General features: G+C 40.4%; 1 protein-coding gene across 4 annotated transcripts; it reads right to left on the reverse strand.

Moving 5' to 3' along the window:
* Positions 1-2835: 2835 nt before the first annotated feature.
* Positions 2836-8173, reverse strand: PBDC1 (polysaccharide biosynthesis domain containing 1). Of its 4 annotated transcripts, none has more exons than XM_011960771.1 (6): positions 7912-8173; positions 7454-7519; positions 6155-6214; positions 5491-5631; positions 4155-4266; positions 2836-3455 (listed from the first exon to the last, which is right to left on the reverse strand). In XM_011960771.1, the coding sequence occupies exons 1-6, from the start codon at positions 7939-7941 to the stop codon at positions 3238-3240; spliced, it is 627 nt and encodes a 208-aa protein (XP_011816161.1). In that variant the 5' UTR covers positions 7942-8173; the 3' UTR covers positions 2836-3237. The 4 variants fall into 4 exon arrangements, with proteins under 4 accessions (XP_011816161.1, XP_011816160.1, XP_011816162.1 ...); XM_011960770.1 differs by having other exon boundaries at positions 2836-3528; XM_011960772.1 differs by having other exon boundaries at positions 2836-3528; positions 7889-7933.
* Positions 8174-10526: the final 2353 nt, after the last annotated feature.

A 10526-nucleotide genomic window follows, 5' to 3' on the forward strand; every position in this document is an offset into this window, starting at 1 on the left:
AGCAAATGCAAAGCAAAAATAAGCAGGGGTTCCAATGCTAGTCTCTGATAAAATGGATTTTAAACCAACAAAGACCAAAAGACACAAAGAAGGGTATTACATAATGGTAAAGGGATCAATGCAACAAAAAGAGCTAGCTATCCTAAATAGATATGCAACCAATAAGGAGCACCCAGTTCCATGAAGCAAATTCACAGAGACCTACAAAGACTTAGACTCCCACAGAATAATAGTGGTAGACTTTAACACCCCACTGTCAATATTAGAAAGATAAATGAGACAGAAAATTAACAAGAATATTCAGGGCTTGAACTCAGCTCTGGAACAAGCAGACCTAATAGACATCTGCAGAACTCTGCACCCCAAATCAACAGAAAATATATTCTTCTCAGAACCACATCACACTTATGCTAAAATTGACCACATAATTGGAAGTAAAAATTCCTCAGCAAATGCAAAAGAACAAAAATCATAACAAACAGTCTCTCAGACCACAGTGCAATCAAATTGGAAGGTAGGATTAAGAAACACTCAAAACCACACAACTACATGGAAACTGAACAACTTGCTCTTGAATGCCTACTGGGAAAATAACAAAAAGAAGGCAGAAATAAAGATGTTCTTTGAAACCAATGAGAAAAAAGACACAATTATACCAGAATCTCTGGGACACAGCCAAAACAGTATTTAGAGGGAAATTTATAGCACTAAATGCCCACAAGAGAAAGCAGGATAGATCTAAACTCGACACCCTAACATCACAATTAAAAGAACTAGAGAAGGAAGAGAAAACAAATTCAAAAGATAACTAAAGACAAGAAATAACTAAGATCAGAGCAGAACTGAAGGTGACAGAGAAACAAAAAACCCTTCAAACAATCAATGAATCCAGGAGCTAGTTTTTTGAAAAGATCAACAAAATAGACTGCTAGCCATACTAATAAAGAAGAAAAGAGAGAGAATCAAATAGACACAATAAAAAATGATAAAGGGGATATCACCACTGATCCCACAGGAATACAAACTACCATCAGCGAATACTAAAAAGACCTCTATGCAAATAAACTAGAAAACCTAGAAGAAATGGATAAATTCCTGGACACATACACCCTCCCAAGTCTAAACCAGGAAGAAGTCGAATCCCTGAATAGACCAATAGCAAGGTCTGAAATTGAGGCAGTAATCAATAGCCTAGAAACCAAAAAAAGTCCAGGACCAGACAGATTCACAGCCAGATTCTACCAGAGGTACCAAGAAGAAGTGGTACCATTCCTTCTGAAACTATTCCAAACAACAGAAGAAGAGGGACTCCTCCCTAACTCATTTTATGAGGCCAACATCATCCTGATACCAAAGCCTGGCAGAGACACAACAAAAAAAAGACAATTTTAAGCCAATATCCCTGAGGAACATCGATGAGAAAATCCTCAAAAAAATACTGGCAAACCGAATACAGCAGCACATCAAAAAGCTTATCCACCACGATCAAGTTGGCTTCATCCCGGGGTTGCAAGGCTGGTTCAATGTATGCAAATCAATAAACGTAATCCATCACATAAACAGAACCAATGACAAAAAACACATGATTATCTCATTAGATCCAGAAATGACCTTCCATAATATTCAACACTCCTTCATGCTAAAAACTCTCAATAAACTAGGTATTGATGGAAATGGAACATATCTCAAAATAATAAGAGCTATTTACGATAATCCGACAGCCAATATCATACTGAATGGACAAAAGCTGGAAGCATCCCCTTTGGAAATCGGCACAAGACCAGGATGCCCTCTCTCACCACTCCTACTCAACATAGTATTGGAAGCTCTGGTCAGGGCAATTAGCCAAAAGAAAGAAATAAAGCATTTTCAAATAGGAAGACAGGAAGTCAAATTGTCTCTGTTTGCAGACAACATGACTGTATATTTAGAAAACCCCATCATCTCAGCCCCAAATCGCCTTAAGCTGATAAGCAACTTCAGCAAAGTCTCAGGATACAAAATCTATGTGCAAAAATCACCCAATAAACCAAAAATAGACAAACAGAGACAAATCATGAGTGAACTACCATTTACAATTGCTACAAAGAGAATAAAATACCTAGGAATACAACTTACAAGGGATGTGAAGGACCTCTTCAAGGAGAACAACAAACCACTGCTCTAGAAAATAAGAGAAGACACAAACAGATGGAAAAACATTCCATGCTCATGGAGAGAAAAAAATCAATATAGTGGAAACAGCCATACTGCTCAAAGTAATTTCTTGATTTAATGTTATCCCCATCAAGATACCATCCACTTTCTTCACAGAATACCCGTCTCTACTAAACATACAAAAAATTAGCTGGGTGTGGTGGCACGTGCCTGTAGTCCCAGCTACTTGGGAGGCTAAGGTAGGAGAATCACTTGAACCCAGGAGGCCAAGGTTGTAGTGAGCCGAGATCACGCCACTGCACTCCAGCCTGGAAGTCAGAGTGAGACTCCGTCTCAAAAAAAAAAAAAAAAAAAAAGCGTAGCCACTCTGTCTGGTTTTCCTCTCTTTTTTTTTTTTTTTTTGCTAGCTTGCAGGCAACATTCTGGCTACCAAAAGAAAAGCAAATACTGAAGCATGTCCAGTCTCTTGCTCTTCTAATATGAACTGGGCTGCATTCACTAGTCTGACAGGTTCAGGTTGCAGATATTTATCAAATCTTTTGTCATATATAGCAAAGAAATCAGGGAGTTATAGTCACTCAGAGATTAAGAGTCAATTCTTACGTAAGGACTTCTAATCCCAACACCGGGTATAATTTAACAAGTTTAGAGAACTTCACTACAGGAAACAGTGAGATGCAGTAAGAAACAGGAGTAAATTATTATATATAAGACATGGTGATGAAATTATATATTTGAAAAAAATTTCAAGTCTCAAATACCTTTTTAAAATCAGTCACAGATATAGATAATAAGAACCAAAAGAAATTTATTTACAAATTTCTTACTTGACCAGTGGTGTCATCCAAGAAACAGTATACCAGGAAAAATCAATTAACACCCCACTAATAGTCTTTAGACCAGTTCATACAAGGGAATGACCAGAGCAGTTCCTGACTGTTAGACTAGAAAGATGTCCTCCTGAGTATCCTTCAATTGTACATGAATTTACATTTAACCAAAGGGGTCTATGCAAGTAGCACCATGGCACTTGTAGACTCAATTAAGTCAAAGCTTCTAGAGTGCTGTTCCCTGTACAACTTACATAGCTTTTTCACCACTTTTGTTGATTATTTTGTCAGCTTCTTTCTCTTTTTCTCCTCCTTTGTCAGTTTTGTCTTCTGTTGATTCCTTCCTTTTTTTCTTCTCCACTATCAGCTCCTTTCTCTCCTCTGTTCTTGGTGTTCTCTTCTTCTCCATTGTCAGCTCTTTTTTCTCCTCCATTGTGGACTCCTTTCTCTCCTTCTTTGTCCTGAACACTGATATAAACAGCTTTGTTATAGCCTTCCCGGTTCCGAGCAATTTCAATGGCAAAGAATTGTATCCTGGGGGCTGAAAAATGAACAGAATTGATTATCATTCTACTCTCAGTTTATTCCCTAAATCTCTTTTTTTTGAGACAGGGTCTCACTCTGATGACCAGGGCTGGACTGCAGTGGCACAGTCAAAGCTTACTGCAGCCTCAATTTCCCCGGTTCAAGCAATCCTCCTGCCTCAGTGTCCTGAATAGCTGGAACTACAAACACTCACCACTACAACTACACCTGGCTAATTTTTTAAATGTTTTTGTAGAGATGGGGTCTCCCTGCGTTGCCCAGGCTGGTCTCAAAATCCTCAGCTCAAGTGATCCGCCCATGTCAGCCTCCCAAAGTGCTGGGATTACAAGGCATGAGATACTGTGCTTGGCCTGCTCCCTATATATGCTGGAAATCTGACAAAATTGAAATAACATGCAAACCATTCGAGTATAGTATAAACTTCAGAGACCTTTAATTCCAATCTCATATTAATGAGATTGAAAATACTTAACTATCTTCAAGTTACATAAAAAATAGCAACAAGATCTTTAAAGATGAAACAAGAGAAGGTGACCTAACTATACATGTCACTGATTCATCAGTAAAACCAGACTGTTCAGTGTCCTTATAGAGAAATAATTTCAGAGGGAAGAAACTCACCAAAGATGGTGTTTTCCTCAGTGTAGCCCTGCGAACAATCTAGTCGCAGCAAAGTACCATAGTTGAAGTCTTCAACAATCCCATTAAACTTCAAGCAGAATGGCCTCCACTTCTATAAAAGCAAAAACAATGCTTTAGCTGACAAATGCAAGAGGTTGATGTACTAAGGCCAGGAGAGGGACTTCCATTCCCCAGTAAGGAAAATAATCACAGTGAGACTAGGAATGAGGTGATTGTTGGTTTCACAGTGAAACTAGCAATGCGTTTCTGTGCTACCTATTGTGTCTTTAGACTAGTATTTCCCAAGATGAACAATATTTTGCTTGAAAAATATATAAATCCTTTGCTGCAGAATTAAAATATGATTTCTTAAGTAAATTGTTTTGTTTTGAAGTTATTGGTCAATTCAGCCCAAAATGGTCATCTATCCCCACTAAAACACAAATTATTTTAATAAAGAAGTCCATTCAGTAGTGACAATTTTCCAAAGACAAAGATCACTAACTGCCTGCTAGGAGTTAAAAGTGTAGATTCTTGGCTGGGTGCGGTGGCTTGCGTCTATAATCCCAGCACTTTGAAAGGCCGAGGCAGGCAGATCGCTTGAGCTCAGGAGTTTAAGACCAGCCTGGTCAAGAAGGTGAAACCCCGCCTCTACCAAGGTGAAACCCCGCCTCTAATACAAAATATTAGCTGGGCATGGTAGCATACACCTGCAGTCCCACCTACTAGGGAGGCTGAAGCAGGAGGACTGCTTGAGCCTGAGAGGTGGAGGTTGTAGTAAGCTGACATGGCCTGGGCAACAGAGTGAGACCCTATATCAAAAAAAAAAAAAAAAAACTTTAGATTCTTCATTAGCCAAGGGTTTACTCTCAAGGAAAAAACTTTTTTCCTAACTGTAAAAGTGTTAGTATCCTATCAAAGTATAGGATAATCACATAAGCAATGAAAAACTAAAGTTTTCCAGTTATCCATGGCCTGTAATCACATGAACTTAAATCCAGAGAATCAAAACACCTTCCTATACCCTATTTGCCCCTCCCCATCCAAGTCTTCTGGCTATACAACCTAAATAAACTGATCCATCCTCCTCTGAAAGGGCTGACGGGTAGAGATTTAAAATATCCAAGACAAAAAGGAGAAATAGACTCAACAACATGAAAAGTCCATAAACTGGAAAAACATTCATTTCCTAATTTAATTAATCAAAACTAGAAAAGAAATTCTGGTTCTTCACATATTTTTCTTAAACAAAAAAAGAGCTTAAATGTAAAAAAACATTCACAATCAAAAATTGTTGGTTAAACGCTAAGTAATATTTAAGAAAGAGAATTTTTACCTCTTTGGCTGATTCTGACTTGAGTTCTTCTGGGTCCAATACATCTATCCTAAGGGTCTCAAAATTTTTCCGGAACTCAGAGTAAATTTGGTCATCTACTTTGGTGAGTTTCAGGAACTGTGGGTCAACTGATGAAATCAGCTGCCAAACAGTAAGACAACATACAGATGCTAGTTTGTAATTTACTATACTTCTATCTTCCCCATCCCTGCCAGAAAACCTTTATGGTTCTCAGGGCAGAAGATCTCTTCAAGAAGTGTCGACAGCCCACATCCTGGATGAAATCATGACACAGTTTAAGGCCATAATATATTATTACAATCCCTTCCACCAATTTGGCAGCTGGCTTATTTAACCATAGTACTGCCTGGCTATTGCCCTCCATGGATTGTTCGTTCATTCAACAAACATTTATTAAGTGCCTACTATGTATGGGCCAGACGCCCTTTTGTCAGTTAGCATTACAACACTGGGTAAAGCAGCAGAACTCATTGTAGAAACAAATTTGCCTTCACTCCTCTGTTGTCTGTCGGTAAGAACTTACATTAATAAAAACTATCTCCAAAACACAACTGTTTAACTTGCTGAGAATAGTGATAAGCAGAGCATCATATACTGTAATTACATGTTTAATTCTGCTTAATGATGAAGACAGACAACTCACCTTGTAATAGACTTCAGCATGTTGCATTGCTCTCATGGCCCAAGCCATCTCAATATCAGGCTGCAAAGGAGTGAAGAATGCCAGGTCACAAATCTCCCCATCCTACCGTTGAATAACAAATTAAGAAGTATGTGGATGTCTAGTTAATGCTCAAGAGGGCTACCAAACTTGATGTTACTGTCAAATGATAAAAACTGGAGTAATAAATTTGGACAATAATTCTTTTGTCTGTATGACAACCAAAAGAAGCCACCTACACAGTGTAATGAACACAGTGAGCCACTGGCTATCTTTTCCCAGCTGCTAGTGAAAGCTGGGAGACTAAATAAAGTAGTAGACAAATCACCTTCTCGGGACTGAGTTAAATCATTGTAAAACTAAAAAAATACACCCATCAATTCCACTGAGTTGTTGGGTGAACAAAGAATCAAGATGAAAATTACTTTTCATTTTTAAGATTGAAGCATGTTGTAATCATTTTTGTTTGCCAAACAGCCAATTCCCCATACTGTAACACGTAGAAATGAATTAGCGCATGAAACAGATCAAGGTTACAGTAAGTCTTACCAAGCACCCACCTGTTCCACTGGAATCTCCCATTCCAACGAGACCGAGCTATTTCACTGACTCCAGAAAAAGCCATTTGCATTTGTTACCTCCATGCCTTAGACCATGCACTTTTCCTACCTGCCAGCCCATGTCCTTTGTCCACCTACACTTGGATACAGCTAAAGCTCCATTTCCTCAGTCAAGTCTTCTACTGCCTTGACCCCTTAGGGATTTCTCCTTCAGCTAAATTATTTGGATCTTATGGCCTGACCCACTCATTATATGTATCACATTCTTATTTAGGTGTTTTTACTATTCTCACATCCCCTTGTCTTGTTTTGGAAAATACGTCATATACTTTCTCAGTAATTTTCTAAACCAGACACACATAAGCCAGTCCAACTTTGCTGCACAATGGAATCCCTCAGAGACCCTTTAAAATACTGATTCTTGGCTCTCATTCCCCAGACATTCTGATTTAGATGGTATGAACTGCAATCTAGGCAGGGGGATGTTTAAAAGCTCCCCAGTAATTCTAAAGTGTGGCCAACTTGGGGAACCACTTCCACAGGCGTTAGTCCTGCGTTTGTGTACTAAGATTAAAACGAACTGAAGGCAGGTGCTGTTTCTGGTGTAAGCGGAGAGGGTCTGCGGTAGATTATCAGGACATGAAGTTGTAACTTAGCGGCAGGTCCTGCAGAGATCCCAGGCTAGCTGAGTGGGTGGGAGCTGTGGGTGAGTCATACTCACATCGTTGCCATACGACTCTGCTGGGAGAGAAAGCGCATGTGCCACAGACATCAACTCCCCGGAAACCTAGAAAGGGGGAAAAAGAGTTCAATGCTCCATCCAAGGCCGGGCGCGGTGGCTCGTGCCTGTAATCCCAGCACTTTGGGAGGCTGGAGGCGGGCGGATCGCCTGAGCCCAGGAGTTTGAGACCAGCCTGGGTGACATGGCGAAACCCCGTCTCTACAAAAAATACAAAAAAAATTAGCTGGGCGTGGTGGCACGGGCCGTAGTCCCAGCTCCTCGGGAGGCTGAGGTGGGCGGAAGACCTGAGCCCCGGAGGTCGAGGCTGCAGTGAGCCGTGATCCCACCACTGCGCTCCAGCCTGGGCGACTGAGTGACACCTTGTCTCAAAAAAGAAAAAAAAGAGGCTCCACCTGGCTCGACCTCCCCACTCACCCGACCCCAGAGCAGCGTCTCACCGGTTCATCAGTTCCACTGGTGGCCGCCATGTTGCAAACCAGAAAGCGTCGCTCCCTCCGCAGCTGATTGGAAAGCTGTGCCGGATCAGAGTCGTTCTCAACTGGCGGCTCCACTGTGCACTCTCCCTCCCGCTGAGGAAGTTGCTGGCCCCGCCTTACCCTCCCCGCGCAGGCGCAGAGGTGGAGTACTGTTGCGTAGGCTGGACTGCTTGAGAGATCTGAGGTGATTGACTGATCAGTAATTTCGGTGGTGATCACGGGAAAAGGTTGAGTTAAAATTGTGCCCCTTTCGTGTCTTTACTGCTCCGTGTGCCCAGCCAAAATTCAAATTCACTCTCAAGTGCGCATACACGCACATGCGCATACACATACACCCCAGTACCCCAAACCAGGGAGTGATTCACGAAAAGGCAGGGTGCTAGGGCGGGGAGTGCAGGGATGAAGAATTTAGTACCTGCCTTGGAAGAACTAGATATAGTGAGGGACCGGACACAGTAGTGCTCACAGCATAGCCCGGATGTTGTGGGAGCATGAATGGGGGATACCTAAGCCAAATTATGAAGGGAGCTTAGTCAAGCAGTCAGGAAAAGACAGTCCAGGCAGAGCGAAGAGCACAAACAAAGCCATTAATGGCACCTTCTGGAAATTACAAAAACAGTATAGCTGAATCCAGAGTGGAGTCATCTATAATCATTTGAGGGAGCACAGGGCCTTTGGTATGCTGAATGTTAGGGAGTAGAGAGTTTACCCTTAGAGCAACAGTAAGCTACTGAAGATTTTTAAGTAGGCCAGCTTCATGGTCAGACTTAACTTTTCTGATCTCTGTAACACAACATGGAAGATTAATTTGAGGAAGACGAAACTGGAGACAGAGACACCAGCTTGAAGGCAGTGGGTGGTGAAAATCTAAACTAAAGCAGTGACAGTTGAGATGAATTTTGAGAATTAATGGGGCTTATAATCAATAGAACTTTTTGACTAATTTCATGTAGAGGATAAAGGAGAATTAGGATTCTACTATAACTCCCAGATTTCAGAATAGGATTTGGGGATAAATATCGTTGAGCAAGGGAACACAGAGGAGGGATGATGAGTTTAATTTGAGAAGTTAGAAGAGCCTATGGGGCATTCAGATAGAATTGACCAGGCAGAGGGAGATCTAATCGGAGATAAATTTGATAGTTGGTACTTCAGGTTTAGTTGAGCTTTCATAAGAAAACTATAAAGAACTGTAAAGACACGAAAAGCAGCAGGTCAAGCATTTATGAAGGAAAAAAGGCAGCAAAAAAAAAAAAAGACTTAAAAAAAAGTTGTCAGTTGTCTGTCAAAGAACAAGGCAGAGCCTCACAGAAACCAAAGGATGTAAGAGCTTCTAGAAATAAGTGGTGAGCAGAACCCAGTACTCTCAGTTGAGTATACTAAGCATAAATGTATAGGGAGGTTGACAACCTTAGCAAGAGCAGGTTTAGTAGAATGGTCATTGACAACCTGAACAAGGGCAGAAGTCAGATGGTAGTGGGTTGAAGAGGGAGTAGAAGATAAAGAAGAGATGTTAGTGATCATGGAAAGTTCTTCCAAAACAGGTGCAGCTAGAAAGAAACATGAGGTCTAGGGACTTTTTTTAAAAATCGGGGTAAAGACCAGATAATATAAAAATTTACCATTTTAATCATTTTTAAGTGTACACTTAGGTAGTGTTAAGTATATTTACATTGTTGTGTGACAGATCTCCAGAACTTTTTCATCTTGCAAAATTGAAACTCTGTATGCATTAAAGAACGATTCTCCACTTTCCTCTCCTTTTGGCCCCTGGTAGCCACCATTCTATTTTCTATTTCTATGAATTTAATTATGTTAGACACTGCGTATAACTGGAGTCATACAGTATTTTTCTTTTGGGGACTGAATACTGTCCTCAAGTTTCATCCACTTTGTAGCATATGACAGGATTTCCTACATTTTTAAAGCTGAATAATATTCCATTAAGGCCGGGTGCAGTGACTCATGCCTGTAATCCTAACACTTTGGGAGGCTGAGGAAGGCAGCTCACTTGAGATCAGGAGTTCGAAACCAGCCTGGCTAACACGGTGAAAGCCTATCTGTACTAAAAATACAAAAAAAAAAAAAAAAATTAGCCAGACATGGTGGCGGATGCCTGTAATCCCAGCTACTTGGGAGGCTGAGACAGGATAATTGCTTGAACCTGGGAGGCAGAGGTTGCAGTGAGCTGAGATGGCCACCACCCCCCCCCAAAGAAAAGGGGAAAGCCCTTTTTTAAAAAAAAAAAAAAAAAAAAATCGATTGTATGTAAATACCACATCTTGTTTATCCATTTATTCATCGATAAACACTTGGGTTGCTTTCACCTTTTGGCTATTGTGAATAATGCTGCTATGAACATGAGTGTACAAATATCACTGTGAGACCTTGCTTTCGGTTTTTTTTTTCTTTTTTTTTTTTTGGATATTTACCCAGAATTAGGATCACTGGATCATATAATTAATCATATGGTTAATGGGTCTTATTTTTAATGTTTTAGGGAACCCAGGCACTTTAAAAATTATTTTCAGTTTTGAGAAACATAAGAGTACTGAGTAACTGGCCTTATGCAAAGT

The sequence above is a fragment of the Colobus angolensis genome, unplaced genomic scaffold, assembly GCF_000951035.1.
Source record: "Colobus angolensis palliatus isolate OR3802 unplaced genomic scaffold, Cang.pa_1.0 Scaffold523, whole genome shotgun sequence".
Taxonomy (NCBI): domain Eukaryota; kingdom Metazoa; phylum Chordata; class Mammalia; order Primates; family Cercopithecidae; genus Colobus; species Colobus angolensis.

Bases quoted from the DNA above. Each gene is read 5' to 3' on its own strand.
- PBDC1 (XM_011960770.1), bottom strand. From the start codon at position 7,941: ATGGCGGCCACCAGTGGAACTGATGAACCG. The intron at 6,215-7,453 runs GTGAGTATGACT...ACTCCTTTGCAG, and splicing joins CAGAGTCGTATGGCAACGAT to CCTGATATTGAGATGGCTTG. The intron at 5,632-6,154 runs GTGAGTTGTCTG...ACTGTTTGGCAG, and splicing joins ATGCTGAAGTCTATTACAAG to CTGATTTCATCAGTTGACCC.